The following is a 20,397-nucleotide window of genomic DNA, read 5'->3' on the forward strand; positions in this document are numbered from 1 at the left end:
AAGACATTTAATGCTAGAGCAAATGGATATAAGCAATACATGAGGACAGTGCAAGCACTAAAAATATTAACTAGATGAATTTGATAAAGGAAAAATGCAAAAGCAAACAAAAGGAAATAAAATCAATTTTGCACAGTCCACTGAGGAACTTCAAGTCAAAGGCAGCAAGCCAGCCATTCAAACTAGAACTTAGTTCACTAGCATTTAAAAAGCAGAGACTCTGTGACCCCAGCTAAGTGTAAGCAGGCTGCACAAGCCATCGTTTAAGACCTCATCAGTGGTGAAAATAACCACCATTTTGTTAGGTGCCACTGAAGCAGATGTCACGGCAGAGCAGCCTTCCCGCCCTCCTCTGGTAACTAGCGTAAGCATGAAATGTTGAGTTTGCTACACTTTTATAGAGCTAAAGCTTTTAGTAAGCAACAGAGATTCATGATTTTACGTCTACTGATCCTTGAAAGACAATGTATGCACTCAGAACATGCAGTTTACCAGGAACCTAGGTCCTAAATTTCTAAACGATGCCAGACTATACAGCTTCTCTAGCAGCTTGCTGTTTTCATCACTCATCAGTTGAGGAAACGTTCTTGTTTTCTTCATCATCAGGCATATCTTTTAGCTGTTGACGAGCAAACTCCTCAAATACCATCTCTGCATCACTGAAATGGAAGAAACACAGGTCTTTCAAAATGATGTCAGCCATTTTTTTTATACCAGTACACTGAAGGCAACGTGCTGGAGAAAGAAGAAAAGCCTGGAACAGTCTCTGGTGATGTTTCTTTTGTCTCCAAAGGGATTTGGATCATATTCCCACACATACTAACTTTGTTGCTGCTATTCTAAAAGCTAGTAGGAAAAGCAGTTGAATGGAACAAAGCAGGACACAAACTGAGGAGGTTTTCATGAAACTCCTGCACCGAACCATGCTCATTCCAGCTAGCTGAATAGTCTGCAGCTTGAAAGGGTCTTTGTCTTGAATTAAAATGTGAAACCTTTCATCCTTATTTCTTCTGTGCTTAAAATATAGGCACATGGTTGAACCTATTGAGTTCCTAAAACTACAGAGCGTCAGCTGACCACAGACATCTCTTTCTGTCCAGCTGTCAGGCAAAACATGGTCTCAAGCGACTTTCACATGGTCGGTCATTGCTGTTCAACTGATAGCAATAACTTGTCAAGCCACATTAATTTTTTAAGCTCATGCTCTGTGAACCCTATGGATTTGTGAGCAATTTTGAGGAGCTTTCAAAGAGGCAATGCACAGCTGCAGCTAGAATGTGAATACCATTAAAAGAAACTTACCCATCCTTCCCTGCAGTCATCAGCACGCAGTAAAGGAGGAAAAAAGATACAGCAAATAGTTAGAACAACGGATGCTAAAAACAGCAAAATATTTGTAAACAAGACAAAACCGTGACAAGCAGCAGGATTTGCAGCAATACAAGGACTCTGGAAAGCGTCAACATGTATGTGCACACACCCATCAAAGCAGAACTTGATCTCCCAAATGGAAGAGCACCCCAGCAATGCTGCTAAGACATCAGAAGGGCTGAGAAATGAACAAATTTTTCCAATTTATGCTTGCTAGCAGTCACAGCTGAGAGAAACATCTGTGCACACGCTTCTCAGATGACAGCACTTGCGTGACTTTAGTCTTAATTGGTCTGTCACTGTGCTTTAAGCATCCAGCTGATGAGAAGACGTTCTCATTCAATAAGCATGAAGGTACTGAAATCAAACAGAGGCTGCAATACAGAAAAGATTAGCTGGCCTCTCATCAGGCAGATTATGCACATGAGGAGCAATACTCCTGATTTCAGCCTTGCCTAAACATACTCCCGAGACCTCTGGGACTTTAAGGTGTTCCTTTGATGGGATCTTTGCTAACCACACTGTAACAAAACAGCATTCAGGCTTGCTAGTAGGATTCCTTGGAAGGTGTTTCAGCACAGCCTGAAGTAAGCAGAACAGACTACACTGCAGTGAAGAAACAGGAACATGGATTGTTTCGCTCTTACAGTTACTTAAGCTTTAGCAAGAAACAGTTGCTTCACTGGCTTATTTCTCATGAGTTTAAGTGAGGGAGCAAAGTGCACCAAAGCCATTGTTCCCCAGAAGTCACCAGGGATTTGGGATGCCTCGGTGATTGGGTGACCTGGAGAATTCCCACCCACAACACACAGAAATCAAAGGCAACAAGTGGTGATTAGCATTGCTGGAAAAGTCAGCATTACAAGCATGCCAAGTAGGGCACTGTAGCCAAAACGCCTCAAAGGACGGATCACGTAAAAGTGTTCATGATAGTATTTATCCGGACTCGGAAAGGATAGCTTCCTCTACTCACAGAGGCCAAGATGAAGTCTGGAAAGTCTCAGTGCACCCATACTTGATTCAAATTGATTTAAAATGAAACGTTTAGAAGTTTTAAAGTTTCCAACACATAAAGCAGTGTTGTCATTTTATTTTCCTGCAACTAAGAGTCTTTAAATAGTCCACCCTCTTTCACCTCTCTGGAGTGTACTTGTCACTATGGGAACAGTGACATTAATGATATGGGCAAAGCTGAGCAACATCCACCAGCGTGGTTTGAAGTTGATTTTACAGAATGGGCTGAGGGGAGAAACAGGTATTGCTTTGGTAAGGCATGTTCTTTTCTGTCAGATAAATACTTACTGCATCAATACACAGTTAGCGTGGCAGTATAGGAATACTTCTCATATAGCTTATATGTCAGATTACATTCACAGATACCTGGACACCACTTTTCCTTTCAGGCTGCTATACTACACCCCATAGGCTTGTTAAATGTCTGTATTACCACTCTAGGAGGAATTATGTCCACTCCACAGGGTTATCGTGCTGTCCCATGGCTTATTTAGCATTAAAACATTGAAGAAGTCTCAGGAACCTGAAAATAGGTTGTCTTTTTTTTTTTTTTTTTTTTTTTTCCTCCTTATTTTTAACTGGCATCCCAGCAATCATTTTGAGGGCTGGGATGGGAGGGGGCTGCGTTCAAGGACAGATGAGGTTCCCGAACGTCATCATACCCTCTGCAGAGGGTTTTCTATAAGCTTTTATTATGCAGCCACAGGAATGACTCCATGTAATTAAAGTTGTGACATATGGTAATTTTCATTATAAGCTTGCTTTTAACCTCTTTTAGCTTCGTGGTGAAAAGAAAAAAGGAAAAAAAAAGAGTAGGTTATCTTACATTTCAAGACATTCAAGCCCTTTGAAAAGTCACTAATTTCTGAAAGTTACAATATCAGTCCAGGGTGGGAACAACGTTAATGTTAAAGGGACACGGTATTTATGGGCTTCTTGGAAGGAACCCTTTCATGCAAGTTTAACAAAGAAGCAGATAAATGACTATTTGTTGAATAACAGCCAAAACAAAGGTCAGTGTACAAGACATAGGCCCACAAAATGTGAAACCTCAAGACAAGGGCAAGAAAACCCCAGACCAAAGAACTCACGCTAAGAGCACAGCCTCAAAAAAAATCCCAGCAGGAGCTGGGCTGACTGCTGACAGGGAAAGATCTTGAAAGCATGAAGATACATGGCCCAGTTTGACTCTATCTTTAAAAGAAACAGATCTATATCCATTCTTGTCAACAGGCAGAAAAGACAGGCTGCCAATGTGACAGGAGCTGCTTTGCCTAAAAATAACCCTCTGTGAAACACATGGGTCCAAAAACATTCACAAAAATAGCACACATGTAGCATGCAAATGCTGGCCTGCAAGAAGTCCAAGACAAGGAAGCTATAAATAAACACAGAAAAGGAAAGGTAGCAAGAAGGAAGAGCAAGCGATCAGCAAGAGCCATGCACTGACAGACCTGTTTTTTACTGAGGGATGACTGCTTCAGAGCAGACGGACAAATAAAAAGGGTAAAGAATATACTGTGAAATAAAGCACAGTGCAGCTGATCACACTTGCCCCCATTTGGCCCCCAAAAATAAAGCTGTGTTCTTGTGAAGCTTATTTTTTTTCTGACGTTCTGAGGTTCTCTAAACTCAAGTTAGCCCTGCACAATTAAATACACCGATGCTACACGTTTTATTTATTTTTGCCATAAATCACTTCGGCTAGGAAAGAGAAAAGGATATTACCCCTCTGCAACGAATAAGCCATAAAGTCACAGTATGTGACATTTCTAATTCCACTGTAGCCATGACTTTTCCTTTCTCCCAGCTGCAACCTAAGTGACAGTCAAGTAAGAAGGGAGGTGCAATGGACAAATTGGTTACTGACTCATCAGTAAAAACAAAAAGGAATGGAAAAAGAAGATAAGAAGTGATCTCAAAATTCCCTGTGCAGGCACCCTTGCCTACACCCATTGCAGAGGCTGCTGAACAAGCCATCAAAACAAAATTATATCTTGTGGGGCCTTTAAGAGCCTAAACATTGTTTACTGAAGTTCCATCTCTGCAATTAAGTCTTGTTTTGCTCGATTCCAAATTGGATGTCATTTCACTAATGAAGCACATCTGATTTTTCAGAGCTTATGACCTAAGGTGGTAGAATAAAAACTGCATCTCCAAAACATGAACTCACAATTAGAAACGGTGATTAGGCACAGGACACAGAAAGCCAGTAAGAGTTTTAGTTTACCATCTTCGCTCGGGAGGCTCTTTTATTCCCTGTAATGAGCTGAGACACCACACTCCAGCACAGTTTTCAAATCAGTTACGCAGGCTTCAGAGAAATTTTCTTTTGTGTTAGTTTTCTTGTTTGAAGAGAGAGCATTTATTTCTCCAGTTAACTGTTTGTAGGGCTTTCCCATGGGATAGCTCCTGGAACTAACTGCATTTCTTTTTCGAGTTACCCGAAACCTGCAATTTCCATCTGAAGAAAATGCACAAACCACAGCTGTCTTCTGACAGAAAGCTCCTAGAAGGACTTTGATGTAGTAAACAATACATGTATGTGGGCTGCACCTTTGGTAAGAGGATGTGTTGGGGGAAGTGATCTGAGAAATATTAAAAGTTTTCCATTTCCCTTATAAGTCTTCTGCCCACATCCTTTTGAGTGTACTACATAAAAGAGTATACCAGCCATCCTTCGAAGTGTTCTTCGAAGGGAGAACTGACTTCCATCCTTCCTCAAGCTACAAATGCTTCTGCTAAAATGATCTGCCTGAAGCACAGGAAACAGAAATGGGGTTGTTGCATTAACACCGAAACATGGTGTCACGTCCAAAAAAATCCACACCGTTCTAAAAATACACACAGAATTCTTTACAGTTCCCTAAATAGTAATAAATTGAGCCTCTAAATAGTCCTTGTTTAACGTTTTCAAGCTTTTCTCTGGATCCATGAAAGCTCCAGACTTTTGCAGCCCTGAGCTGCCTCCCCCAGCACCTCTACCACGCGAGGCTCCCTGTGGACACTAGATGGCCCTCACCAGCCACCTTTCCTGGGGCCACCAGCACCAAAAAGGTCCCTGGCCTTCACCAAGCTTGTAGGCTGGGGAATTCCTGCAGGAAAGTGTGATGGAAATACTTCAGTACGTGCAAGCTATCAGAACAGCCACGAAGACCCTTTCCAAAGCCGCTCTCCTACCACGAGTCCCCACTTAAGCGAGCAGCAATCTCAGTGATTTGCTGGCAGAGATTTGCCAGCCTACAACACGGAGCAGAAGCCCACGGCACAGGCACAGCTGTGCCAACAGCAGCATTTGCCCCACGGCAGCTTCCCCCAGCGTGGTCCAACTTTAAGAGCCCTAGAGACCAGCCCTGAGGACCTGATTTCTGGAAGCAGATGCAGTCTGCATACAGCTGTATAGCGAGAGTCATGGGGCAAGCACCACTTTGCTGGGGAGCTTATTCCTGTGTTTGACCACCCTCATATTACAGATTTTTTTTCCTAATGTCCAATCTGAATCTCCTCTGGTGCAGCTCCATGCCATTCCCTCACATTCTTTCATCAGTTATCGATGAGAAGAAACCGGCACCTCCCTCTCTGCTTCCCCTCCCCACGGAGCTGCAGAGAGCAATGAGGTTGCCTGCTAGCCTTCTTTTCTCCAGACTAGACAACTCAAGTGTCCAGCCTCACCTCACAGGACCTGTCTTCCAGCCCTTTTGCCAGCTTTGTTGCCCCCCCTCTGGATGCTTAAAATCCTTTTTATGTTGTGGAGCCAGAACTGTACACAATATTCAAGGTGAGGCTGCACCACCACCAAATACAGTGGGAGAATCACCTTTTTTTGTCCAGCTGGCTTTGCTGTGTTTAATGCAACCCATTTAACACAACAGGGACTAAATCACCCCTTTCTAATGCTTCCAGTACAGAACACAGAACTTATCCCGGGTAACTCCTTTCATAGGCTCCTCCATCTTCTAGTAGTTGTGTTCTTATATACAGAGGCTTTAGGTAAGTTTTAGACGAATGGGGAAAAAAAAAAAAATGCAGTGCAGAAGCAGTCCTGGTTTTATGTTTGAAGCCTACACAACTCCATCCAAACACAGATGGCAGGACAAGGTGACTCATACAGAACAATCCCAACAGCGAAAGCTGGCATAATATTTGTGCTCAATAGCTGCCCCGGATGCTGCACAGGAACTTCTGATTTAGTGTAAGCACCTTGCAGTTTCCATAGGTTCACCATTACAGAACAGAGCCAGTCAGGAACTGAGGAAGCAGGAAGACAAACGCTCAAGACAACCTAAAGACTTGGCATCCACTCCTAAGATTTAATATTCCCTGGAAAAGGTAGCTCCTTACATTGTACCATGATATATTTATTTATTTATTTTTTAAACAAGCAACCAAGACAGTGAGTTGGTTGTTAACCTTCAGGCAGGATCCCTGCCAGCTTTAAAGTTGTCACACTTTGTGTTTATTGACCTGATTCTGAAGAGACATTCCTCTCAAATACCTATACACAGAAACTGAACTTAAAGGCCACACCTCAGACACTGTGGCCAATGCCATGTAAACATAATAGAGACACTGTAAAATCCCCAGTGGTTTTATCACCTTATAACATTGCTTAGAAATATTTTGCTTTTTGTAGTGTTGCATATCTTGGGCATTTTCTGCAACATTCTCATTTGCTATATTAGAATCTGGATAGGAACTGCTGACAGCTGCATCCAGGGCATTTTGCACAGTAGTCATGAGATTTAACTGTGCTGTGCTTCCTTGAGTCCCTGTGCTTTCAGTTGTGATTCCACAGATGAAAGACAAAGGGAACATGACCCACTTCTATCTTATTCCATCTCAGCATCCCTTCTCCCTCTTACACTGTGCCTTGAGGTTTTCTCTCCCACACACATGCAGCAGCCCCCAGTGCCGGCTTCCAGACACTGAAGGCTAAATGTCTGCAAGCCTAGCAATGGTAAGAACTTATCTGAGACAATAAAACAGGCAAAAATGAGACACAACTGACCTGCTGGGTTCTTTTCCTCAGGTTTAGGGTGCATGAGACGGAACGGCAGCTCTGTGCCCACCTCACTTTGGGGAGAAGAGAGAATGTGTCAGATCCACAGCCCCAGTCATGCCTGGTTCAGTCTCCCTCCCAGCTCAGGCCAGCCCAAACCTTCAACTCCAAATTTACTCATTCTTTCATCTTTTTTCTAATCCTAACTCCCCCTTCAAAAAGAGTTAAGCTCAGATTTCTGCACAAAAAAAAGAAACACAAAACACATGCATATCCACCCTAACAAGCTGGGTTTATTACGTGCTGAACATTGCGTGCATGTAAATTTGATGCATTTTTGCAACTGCATCGTTTTCACAGCTGAACTTGCATATTTCTTATTTCAATCAGCTTAGGGAATAGTTAGGGAGGTGGGAAGGAGAGTAAGAGGGTAAGAAGACGAATTAAGTGCTATGGCTACATGGTCTGAAAAGAGGATGCTTACCTGGAGGTGAAGTCTCCCAGCATACTATGGAAGAAGACAAGAAATATATAAGCATATTTAATGAATGCCTTCCCACTTTGGTACTCTAGCAAACAGTGTTTTACTGGTGGACTATTGAGATCACCTCCCTCGTATATTCTTACTTGCCTCAAAGCTTAACCTCCAAATACACTTGTTTTTAAAAAAAAGTGACTTTCATTTTTCATACCCTTCCCACGGTGAAAGAGTAAGTTCCTGAACCCCTGACCAAGTGTTAGGAAGGCTCCTTTGCTCCTACCTTCTGCTCTGGGAGAACAAAAGCACCAACAAAGGTTCACACAGTTTCACTTATGCCTTCACAAACTAAAAATTATAGCAATGAAATAAAATTGTATTGCAAGCCACAGGTTCCTAATTCAACCTCTGGTCATGTGGCCAAAGTCTTACCATAGCTTTCCTTAAAAAGAAAAAAAAAAAGCTTAGCTTTCTATACGTAAGGAAAGTAATCCAACACCTCTGGCTCAAGAAAACTTTTTTTTTTTTTAGGCCAGAAATATACAATTTCAAGGAAGTTCATGCTTTAGAGTTAACCTAATATCCCTACAACATACACCCTTTCTCATGGTGGAGTGTCCCACCTTCTCCCCACTAGTCAGTGGGGTACACACACTTCCCTCTCCTAACTCTAAACAGATGTAGCAAGAAGTCTGGTACTCTTACCCTGAAACAGTGAGCTTCACTCGGACCTTGTAGGAAACGAGAATCCCCATCACTGTCTTGTCTATTCCATCCTTAATACTACCAGAGAAAACAAAGAGGTGTTAGGCAGTATGGCTACAGAGCAGCAGTACGTGGCAGGAATAAGAACCAGATGAACATTTCGTTCTCCCAAAAACGATGGAGCAGAAGAGCCTTAGGGACAGCCAATACCTCTCCAGATCTGTGATCACACTTTAGCCTGAACGGCTATGATGGGTAGGTCGTGCAATCAGATGGACCCATCAGGACAGGTACAAACATCTGATAGTTCAGTTCCCTCCATTCCCCCCTCTTCTTTACACCCTTTACCAGTTGGGACCGCTTAAAACCACTCACATGGTACTAGAAGCCAAGTTGGTGTCCTCATCCTTTAGCTTTCCATCCAGGGCTATTTCCCGGGTCTGCCGGTTATTTGCTAGCAAGGGCAAAACTGTCAGTGTCTTGGTCAGGCTGCTGTTTGGCTGCACCTTCTCCCTGAAAATAAAGAGAGGTGAGAGGGAAAGCAATACACTCTGATCTGCCTTACAAACCCAACTAGGGTAATTTCAGAGCAGATTACAAAGCCATCCACAAGGAGCCGTATTTATCTGTCCAGATTTAGATGTCTACATCTGAACTAGTCAGAAAAGTTTCCTTCATAATCAAACAAGCATTTGCAGAAAATCATTAATTTCACATTAAGGCATACATCTAGAAGTAGGTCAAACTACGCTGCAGACCTCTACATTTGGACAAAATGAATCCAAGTTTAGAAGACCGGTACAAAAAGGAAAAGATGCCCCCAAGATACAGAGAAAAAAATAAAATACAAAATGTATGGGTGTACCCAACCCTCCTCACAGAGCAAAGTTCAACGCTGCACTGCCAACACCCTGCAAGGCATAACAGCAAGGGGTTCTCCACACCATCAACAGTCCCCGAGGTTTTTGTGAGCTAAGGCCAGCAGAAACCAAGTGAAGTGTTGTGAAAAAGACTGACACCAAGCACAAATGCATCCAGCATTTCCAGGCAAACAGCAGCACAGAAAAATGTTGCAGCTCCCTTTAAAGGTTTCAACCAATGGAGAACCCTACATAGGCCCTGCTAAGCATTTCTAGTAGGTAATTACTCTTCAAACAAAACAGCTTTTCTGCAGCCTCCCCCGATCTCTGAAAAAAGGAGAAGGGTATCTGCTGGCTATACAAAAAGGAGAGCAGCTGCATCGACTACGGCTGGTGTCAAGACACACACACAAAGGCAAAGAGAGCACTGTAACGGCCAGCAACTGCCAGACTACGGTTAGGAGCACCTCCCGTAACTGAGGAGGGTAATTAAGAGGAAGGAAGGAGTATAGCAAGCATGGATAAGCAGAATATTCACTCACTGTGCTTCCTCAGCAGCCACCACTTTTGTGTAGTAGTCACTGGAGTATAAAACCACATTGGCAACCTGCTCCACTTGGTGAGAAAGAAGAAAAGGGACAATTAGTTGTGCGTACGAATCAGAAACAGCATAGCTGCCCCACTGAATCTCAGGAGTGGAAAACACGAAGACAGCAGAAAAATCCATACATTTAGAGCCTGAAGGGACCACCAGGTCAGGAAGCCTGATCTGGATAGACATTGGCCACTTGTGTGTTGCTGGTCTCTGTCTTGCCTGAAACACATCCAGCCTTGATTTGCAGATGACAAAGTCAGCAGCTCATGGTTTCCTAGGGGAGCCTGCTCTTTCCATTATGAAGATCTCCCTCTCTAAGTGTGTCTGCTTTCACCTCTGGTCACTGGTATCTCTTGCGTTTCTATAGCCTATGCATTTGCATTCATGAGATGCCAGTATCAAGCAGACAGGATACCAAACTACAGTCAGGACCCTGTGGCAACAAGTGGTTTGTATTCTCCAATCCTAATCTAACACCAGAAAGGACATAGTAGTTTTGACTGAAACACTGATGGGAGAATCCGAAACAACAAAGTCTTTTTAAGACAGGCAGATGTGTGCCAACCTAAAAAATTATTTGGGAGTTACTAGACAGTGCATGTAAGACTGGCACTGAATTGGCTACAAAACCCTCAGCTACTTTGTTCCTTTCCTGCTTTCTTTTCTCTCTCTCATCCTTTGTTTCTCAGATTGTCTTCCCCAGGCCCGAGAGCAACAGGGTTTGTGGGACGAAAACAAGCAGTCCTACAAATAAAGCACAGGCAGTACTGAAACTCCTCTGAAACTCAGGCCCTGCCCTCAGCTTCCTCAGGAGGAATTACACCATCACTGGCAGAGCGGCCATTCCTCATATTGCCAAACATTTCTGAAGCCCCAGGCAAAGCTGTACACAACCTAGGCACACTTACTGTTAGCATCCCACTGACCGGGGAGCTCTTCCCACCAGCCTCCCAAAGAGGTAGATTACCCCACAGCGCCTGCCTTGCTTACCGTAAGTGTTCGTCCCTTCCTGCTTAGATTGTACATACAGATGCCTGAAATTAAGCCATGCAAGTAACCATGAGTCAGGAAAAAGGCTGCAGTGTTTCACTTGATGAACAGCAGCAAAGAAACAGCAACAGAGAGGGTGGATTAAACAAATTCCTGACGCACCCCATGCTGCCTGCTTAAGTAGTTACAAGCACTAAATTCTTGCTCTTTCAGCCCTCCCACCAAAGAATCTTGGATTCCTAAGAGAATCCTAAATAACAGTAAAAACTTACCCGTGACTTTGATCTTCTTCACGGTTTTCTCTGTGCTGTTGGTGACTGTGATAGTGACTGGAATGGGCTCGCCATGGTAGTACACCTAGGAGGAATTCAGTGCTCAGAAACCCAGGCAGGAGGCTTCTCCCAGGCCCTATACCACTCCAGTCCACACAAATTCAATCTCCTTCACAGAGACCAGATAAGGCAAGGTGACCCTTCCCAAGGACTCATGACCCTTCTTTCAATGATTTTGCCTCAAATGGCTGATAATAGTGTCCCAGGCTCCCCCAGCCAGTAGCTACTGACGAAAGCTACATTAAAACCGTCCAGTGGTAAGGCAAGTCAGTCTCAGCTGAGAGAGTCTGGGTAACACACAAAATAGCTGCTTCAGGCAGCAAAACGCATATTGGTATTGAAATACTATGATGTCCATACCCCAGGGGCAAACTCCTCACCTCTTTACTGAGGCAAGCTTTCAAGTGTAACGGCTTGTTGGACATGAAGAATTGCCACGTGGTCTCTGCACAAGGTTGGGGTCCTGGCTGTTCTGGAGCATATTGCACCTTTCGGATCAATAGGCGTGCAGAGTTCCTGAGAAGCAGCAAAGACAACAGGTACGTTGTGCTTGGCAGAGGCAGGAGTTTTGCACTCACGTGCTTATGCTCAGGAAGTCCACTGACAAGTGGAACAAAGCTGAACAAGCAACCACGGTGCATTATTGAACATTCTGACACTCTTTAAGAGAGAACAGCTGAAGACAGACAGACACATGTATTTTATTACCTCTTATGAATTCTCTCTTCCACATTTTCTGTTGAGAAAGCTTTCACCTCGAAGTCCACCCCACAGCTCTGCCAGAGAGAAAGAAATCAGTGTAACGAGCCAAGAACATCTGCAGATGTTCAAACATCTTCCTGTACACTAGAAACTGGCAGATTCCTGCCAACTGCAAATTCTTCTGGCCTCCAACCATTGTAACAAACCCTTGCTAACTGGTGTGGCAGCACTCACCTATTCCATGCTCCTTTTGATAAATAAGGCTTAGTTCCCAACCTCTGACAAATGACATCCCTACTACTAAAAGGCTTTCTGTGAGAGCACTGTTGTAGAGGTCACAGCATGCTACAGGAGATAACACTGACCAGCCTGCAAGGCTCTTCACTCCACCCTGAGTTTCTGAATTTGCTTTGTAATGCCAATACCTGACTGGGGTCAAGCTTCTTACTTCCTGGTGTCTAAGGGCTGAGAGTGATCAGACCAAGCTGATCTTTGCTTTAAGTCGTCTTCAACACTGCCATGGGACATCTGCAAGAGTCCCAGATAACTTCAGAGAAATATATTAAATTTTGCTACAATATCAATCCTTCCAAAACACGTAGCTTGTCCCTGTGGCACTGCATGCTACAACCTGCATCCCATCTTGCCTGGTTTTAGTCTAACCCAGATGTTCAGAGAAGCATCCCGGGAAGTACAAAAGGACTATTTTAAATGCTGTCAGAAACCTTGCAGAACATCTCATTATCCAGTGTTTTTTCCTCCAGGACTTTTGTTTTGTTTACACACATGTGTAAAACAGCCCATTTCTGTATTTGTTTTAATTCAGAAGGAGATCTTAACACATGCTATTTATAGGGATCTGTGAGAATTCAGGCACTCGGTCTCCTTTTCTCTCATGTGACTGACATGCTAATAGAAGCCTGCCTGACATTTTTGTGTGTCATTTTATGTGTGTCCAACCCACAAATCATGTGGTACCCTTAATGAAATTACAAGCATTGCAGATTTAGCACAGTCTTGCAGCTATTGAACTAGATTTCTTTTCTTATTGTGAGGAATTAAATTCCGACTCTGTGACCCACACTGTAGCTCTTAAAAGTCAGGTTCCTGACATTGGTGGCATAGCACAACAAACCCCAGTATCAACTTATTCAAGTTACTCAAGTTAGCCAAATAAATTCACATGATGTTTTCCATACATCCTCAACCATGATAAGCACAAGTGTCCCATTTTTCTCACCTTATCGACATCACGAGGTGCAGGCTGCAAACAGACTGAACAAGGCAGGTAATCTGGGAACTGTGGGAACAAGGAGAGAAAAATAACCCAAAGCAATATTAAGCAGATTTCCAACTCTGTGATATTCTAATTAACTTGCTGCTTACAAAAGGACAACAGGCCACTTGCAGTAATACAGCAGTCCTTTGAAGTTCCAGCTGAGACAGAAGCTGAGCCTTATGCTAACCCTGTAACAAAGTCTTTGTGGAAGAGAGGGGTTAAACATAAAGAGCCAAGAAAAAGTTGACAAAAAGTAAAAAAAAAAAAATAAAAAAATCATACACATGAAGCTCCTGGGCTAAAATTTAAGCTCTAGAGGCACAGCTCAGATTAGAAGCTGTGACACGTGGCTCCCCACCCAGGATCATCAACTTTGCTCCCAGCAGTCATCACTGCTCACATGGGCTTGAAGCTTGAGAAAGCATTCTCTGTTCTGGGAACATGGCTAAAGCCACAAAGACCAGCCAGCCACCAGCCAGTGTTTCTGGACTAGGCAGGGCCAGCAACTTCAGACATCAGCTGGGAAGACTGCAGAGCAGCTCATGGAGATGTGGAGTGCAACATCCCATCAGAGAATCCAGCAGTTTGGAGATCACTGGGTTGTATTTGAGTGGTCAGCAACAGAGGACAGGTAACTATCCACTGAGCAGATTCAAAGACTTATTTATTCTTATTTATTGTTATTTCAGAATATATGGTTTTCAAGCCTGGATCTTCCTAAGGAATGCTAAGGCAGACATGTCAGTGAAAGTGCTGGAAACACATCCTGTCAGATTCAGAATTTGGCAATAAGCTGTGTGCAATGTCTGGTAACAAGCTTTTCATTTGTTTGTTTGATTGAAAAAAAAAAACTTTTTTTTTTAATATATTTTTTTAAAGAAAGAACTTGATACTTCCTTTGTAAGCAACGTGGCAATGGTATAAAGTATTCCAGCTCCCCAGCATTGGGAAGACATGCATATTTAGAGCTGCAGCTAGCATAAAGCCATTGCAAAACTCCTTGCCTCTTACAAGTACATTTCACACAGTTAGGACAGTTTGGATATTCTTGCAGTTTACCACTTGGTAACAACAAAAACAAACAAACAAAAAACAAACAAACAAAACAAAACAAAACAAAACCTTGCCTTTTCCTCAAAATTTGAGCCTCACGTAATATGAACTTAATATTAATCCTTGTCTTCAGTCCCTCACTGAGTGTCAACAGCCCAGTGATAAAAGACAAGGAGGAGAGGGTCAGAGGCTTTTACAGGATACTCACTGTAAAGAAAAAGGGATAGGCGTTTTTCCCCAGCTTCTTTAACAGGGATTCCTGCAAGTGGGTGAGAGAGTCTGGCTTGTCAGCATGTGGGTACAGCTGGACCCTAGAGAAGTACAGGTCCCGTCGGAAGGTGAGGCCAATGATATCAATGTCTTCCTGGCCATACCGGAAAGCACAGGTCAGGGTCACATACACTGGAAAGAAGCAAATGACAGGTAAAGCATGCAGCAGGCTAACAACATAGCCAGGGTGGGAAGTAAAATCCTGCACTAGAGTCATGGAAACCCATTTTAACACTGTTATATGTGGTATGAATCCTAACTGGATTGTACAAGAACATATGTAACGTTGAGTAAGAAGCCCATTTATTGGGGAAGCTATATTAGAACCATTTTGCATTGCTATAACAGTACGATCTCCAACACGTATGTTGCATAAACTCTCAAACCTTGTTTCCCCTTGAGCATTGTAGGATCTATCAATACAACACCATCTGAAAGAAAGGAAAAAAAAAAAAAAGATTACCAGAGGATAATCAGGGTTAAGAGAGCAGAAAGGATAGCATGTAAGCTTGTGGACTTACCTACAGGTTCCACAGTCCCCATGTTGTCAACAAAGTCACGCTTTCCCAGGTAGATGGTCAGCTGTAGGGAGAAGTAGCACATGGTTGAAGTTCAAAGTGTTGATGATTTGGACAGGGGGTGGATGGGCAGAACGGAAAACATGGTGTGGCGCTGGAAATCTTCTAGAGAACCATTCCATTTTAAACTTTTACTTTTTTTCCCAACAAACATGCAATCCCCAAAAGACAATATTGCTATTCACATGTTTCAGGACTTCAGAAGAGAGGGCCTAATGTGTAGAAGAACAACAGAAATACTCCTGGGATGGGATAAAGAACTATGGATTTAAAGATTTTTTATGCTATCAGAAACATAGTGCATCAGCTTTGTTTTAAACATTTACCAGCAGGAGTACAACCTAGAAAGAGTGAGAGGGAAGCTGCCTTCCTATGCAAGACCTACTGTTAACTTGTTTTACATCGTGTTTTCAAATTTAGCACTAAACATGGATCATGGTCCTTCTTCAGAGGAAAAAAAAAAAAAAAAAAAAAAGAAAGGGCAGGAAAGATTTGTAATGTCTCCAGCCTGACTACAACTGAAATCCATACCTACTTAGACCCATTATTATGGTACTTACAGCTTTGTCACGGCTGCTTTTTTTGAAGATAACTTGTTTTGGGGGGGAACCAGCATTCTTCCCTGTCTTTTGAGACTCAGGGCAGCTCATGGCCAAAGATGGGTTTGTGACCGTGGACGAATGAAGCTTTTCTGCCCCAAAGGGTCCTGGGAGAAATTTCAGAGGGGGAAAAAAAAAGGATATGTGGATGAGATAAAACTGTAATTACACCTGGTGGTTACAGCATTCTACTCCCATGGTACCGTTCACCAAATGGACTATTTGAATGGGTATTCAAGTACAGCACAGATGGTGGGCTTTTTTTAAAAACAAACAAACAAACAACAACAAGGAACTGCTAAAATGAAATCTATTTAAAAACAGCTCTTCAGAAACATTACAGAAGACCTAGAACTCATTTTTAAGTCAAATTCAAAAATTCAGTAGACCAACCGAAAATATATGGGAGTAAGAGAGAGATAGCTTGGCCTTTACAGGGATTTGTAGAGACACAGTTTGTGAAAAAGTCTGCAAGAGTAAAGGTAAAGGTAATCTGATCAACACAAAGTACTTCAGTTTTCGGAAGGTACATCAAGATTTGTCATCAGAGGCTCTAAATTGAGATAAGAAGAAAGTTCAATCTCAGTCAATTGAATAAAATCTAGGAAATAATATCAGCGCATGTGAGTTTTGGCTACTTTCTGGGTTTTTCAAATTTTCACCATTGCAAGTAGACAATGGCACAGCAGCATCTGACCTGGGACATTTGCTATTGAACGTAGTCTTGAATGAATGCAAAAAAGCCTAGATAAGGAACAAATAGTCTGCCCACAAATAGAAAACCACCTTTGATTGTCAAAAAGTTGTCTGTGCTAAGTTGGAGGAGTGCATTATGAAAGAGACCAGATATGCACCAAAATACCAAATATTCTTCTATGACAGCAAGTGCAAAGTATTACACTCAAGGAAAATGCAACTAGTCTGACATGTACAGTCAGAGCTGTTACTACGCAGGAAGAAAGCCTTGGCGTAATCAGAAAAGTTATTAGGAAATTAACCAAGAGCATAACAGATAATGTTGTTCATGCCATTTTAGAACCCCTGATGTATCAGCATCTTGGAGCCAGCATGCTCAGACCCAGAAAGGTGGTATACATTGGTAAAGAGTCAGACCAAACCCAACATGAGAACTCATCTTTACCACTGTAAATTTCCTAAATCAGAACTGAACGTAAGCCACCACTTTCAGAATATCGTTGAATTTGAATCAGAAGGCACCTTAAGAATATAACAGCCCAGCTACTTGCCCAGGAAGGTAACAAGTATAACCAGGGCATAAGGAACAGCTTGCACCGAAAAACAAAGCAAAAAGTTGGAATAAGGTTCTTCAGGGGAAAAAAAAAAAAAAAGTGAGTAGAAGGACCAAAAGGACAGGAGAAATGTCAAAAAAAGAGGTGCAGAAAACCTGAGTGGCACAAAATGGAGACTTTTTTCACTTGGTCTTAAGTCAAAAACTAGCAACATCCAATTAAGTGGACAGTAAATTGAATATTAAATGAATCTTTTACCCATATAACACAAGATACAAGAGTACAGTGCGTTACTGCAGAAGGCTCTAGAAATCAACAAGGTAAATAGATTCACAGGATTAGACATTGAGAGGGAAAAGGTTTTTGACATATGTTGGACAGGATGATCCAGGTGCAACCCTAACCCTGTAATACACTGAAGCTGAGAGGCAGCATCAGGAAAGGGTGATGCTTCACGTGTTTTATTTGTTCCCTTCTGCACACTGTTGTGATCAGCCTACTTTGGTCTGACTGTGTATCACTGCTTGCAGTTTTCCTCCATTCAGGTTTCCTACTTGTTTTTCCATTTTAAAACTGTTTCAAGAGTAGAAACTGTTTCTATAGCGTATTTGCAAATTCTACGCTGCAGAAAAAGCAAATACGTCCCTTAGACCGCTTGAAGAACTGTAAGGTGGAGATCAGAGGCAGGCATTACACCTGCTCGAGAATCTGTATTTTATGAAATATAAGTAGGTTTTCCAAGTCTGGAGTATCATTTGTGGTCAAACAGCCACCCTATTCACGCTCTAGACCCAAAAAACAAACCATCAAATAACATTAAATACCTTGCTGTGTTCCGAACGCCACAGGAGCTGCCACAGGACAAAGTCGTGAACTCTTAAACCACTGAAGAAAGATGAATTTTCCACGCAGTTGTGTCCTATGCTTCTTCCCATCGACCAGAGAAAATCACTAACCTCTTAGCAAAGAAGGAAGACAATTTGTAGGGGATTTGAAAGCACGTCTCTAGTTGCGTCCTTCCAGGATTTCAAGAATTAATCCCCCTCCAACAGCAAATATTGTACCTGGCCTAAGATTCAACTGGAAAGTGGTTAAGTCAGCAACATACAGCATTACCTAAGGAAGCCCAGATCGTCAATGAACAGGTCTACAATGTCATCATCACATGCTTTGTAAGACTGCAGACTTACATAGAACAGGGTGGTTACTGAAAGCAGCTTTATTCTAAAGCTCTTCCTCTATCTTCTCCTTCCTAGGGTTGCAAGTCACCCAGCCTGATAAGAAGCTAAACAAAGGAGAGCTGTTTATGAAAAAGGGAGTTAGTTTGCTGTTTTACAAACTATCTATAAACACATGCCATTAAAAGGGCTGCCAAACATTATGAACGATATATTAATTCAATCACTAGGCAGCTTATCTATTACTGCTCCACCAACACCCCATTGGCTTGCTGTTGGGAAATACATTGCTCGCTAGTACACCTCCTTTCCCCAATTTGCTTGCAAAAAGTGAAGCTCAGCACTGAGGATGCAAGACACACAAACTTTAATTTTGATCAATTTAGCTTTACTGTTCATGAATGTCCCAAGAATGCTCCCCCTCTCCCCCCGCCCCAAAGTGATTTTGGTCTTGATATTCTACACAGCATGCAGTTTTTGTTTTGCAAGCTCCATGAACAGCTGTAGCTTTTCTCTGGGCTGCATCTCTTAATTTGATTACAAACATCATGTCATGCCCTTGCCATTTGCCAGCCCGAATAGCACCCTCCACTGCCCACAATCCTGTGGTCACAGATCAAGCTTGCTTCGTGCAAATGATCACCAACATTTGCCTGAATCTGGAGGCCCCTATACACAAATTAAATAAAAAAAATGAATGCAGAACAAGCATTCCTCAGCTCTGTCAGCGTTTTCAAAAATTCTTACCGCATTTTATTACCTAGAGGTGGATTATCTGGGGAGCTTACTGACCGCTCTGGCAAACAAAAAACAAACTGCCCTAAAACATGGAAATTCACGTGAGTTCTTGATGGAAAGCTAGATCCTGTTTGTAGGTGGTAGAGAAGAGGCCTCACAAATTACCCCACAAAATTAACCCATTTTATTCAATCACTCAGTACCAATGCAAAAAGGTGAGTTAGTTAAGAGTCTGTGCTGCTGGCACTGCAAGATGATCAGCCCCCCAGGAGGGCATTCCTGTTACTACTCTTCTGAGGGCCTGGGAGATGCAGGCACATGTGGCAGATGTCTCCAAGACAGCTTGGAACTAGCTGCCCCATAACACAAATGCTTTGTGTGTCTGAAGAAATGTATCTCCCCCTACCCACAACCACTTGAAGTGCAGCTCCACCTTTAGCAGAGAAGCAGTGCAGTGTGACAGCCTCTGCGCAGCAGGTACCTTCATTTTCTCTTCTTCCATCTGCAGGTTGAACCAGAAGAGTGAGCAATAAAACTAAAAACTATAGCAAAATAAAAAAGCTGAAATTGGTCACTGGAATTTCCTAGAAACCATGGTCCTAAGGAATTTCCACTTACACTGCTTAAGGTTTTAGCTAGCTAGCCATTATCCTTGAGAGTGTTGAATATTAACCTATTTCATAACAGCATCAACAGGCAAAACAAAGCCCTTTGTTAAAGAACATATGTCCATGTTGTAGAAAAATACAAGTGTAGCAGCCTGAATGATAGATGTCCTAAACCCATTCTGATCCTTCTCAGCAGAGCCTACCGAGATTTTATTAATTAGCTTAATCTCCCAATAATCTTTCATCATGCTGACTTGTCATTCAGTGATCTGCTTTCCTGCAGTAACCCAGGGTCACCTGGCCTCTTGGTAGGTGCCTTTTGAGAAGGGCTTTCTGCCACAGCAGTGAGCGGAAGGGAAAAGCACTGTCTGCAGAAATGCCTCGGAATAGCGTTTTGTCTCTTTTTGTTGTAGTTCTCACTTCCAAAAGCTGGCCAGAAGGCTTCTTTTTCTTATCAAAAGGAGCGCAGTCAGCGAGAGCTCATGGGTGTATCTGGATGTTCATATGTTAACGAAAGCAGTTGAAGGCTTTCCCTCACTGCTCTGAATTAGGAACCAGAGCATTATTCAACAAGGGGTTTTGTGTTCTCCAAAGCATGCGACTCCTATCACAGGATTAAAAATTTAAGAAGGTAGCAGTCAAAGCACCACAGTTTAAATAGCCTTCTATTCTCAGAAGTGTCTGAAATACAAGTAATTTCTGCAATTCAGCAACACATCCAAAACACCCAACAATACCCCAACCTTTCAAGGACAGCGGCACTTGTTTAACGTGACGAGACTTCCTTCAGTCTCAAGA

The 20,397-nt window shown here is 42.6% G+C and overlaps 1 protein-coding gene across 1 annotated transcript; it reads right to left on the reverse strand.

Moving 5' to 3' along the window:
• Nucleotides 1–615: 615 nt before the first annotated feature.
• Nucleotides 616–15,921, reverse strand: SAG (S-antigen visual arrestin; the record flags this gene model as incomplete). Its single annotated transcript, XM_084292370.1, has 14 exons — nucleotides 15,787–15,921; nucleotides 15,170–15,230; nucleotides 15,035–15,079; nucleotides 14,587–14,780; nucleotides 13,287–13,346; nucleotides 12,053–12,120; nucleotides 11,725–11,860; nucleotides 11,285–11,369; nucleotides 9,970–10,042; nucleotides 8,943–9,080; nucleotides 8,568–8,645; nucleotides 7,869–7,892; nucleotides 7,394–7,458; nucleotides 616–659 (listed from the first exon to the last, which is right to left on the reverse strand). The coding sequence occupies exons 1-14, from the start codon at nucleotides 15,874–15,876 to the stop codon at nucleotides 616–618; spliced, it is 1,161 nt and encodes a 386-aa protein (XP_084148496.1). The 5' UTR covers nucleotides 15,877–15,921.
• Between the last annotated feature and the right edge of the window lie 4,476 nt (nucleotides 15,922–20,397).

Source organism: Netta rufina (assembly GCF_964035555.1).
Source record: "Netta rufina genome assembly, chromosome: 9".
Classification (NCBI taxonomy): domain Eukaryota; kingdom Metazoa; phylum Chordata; class Aves; order Anseriformes; family Anatidae; genus Netta; species Netta rufina.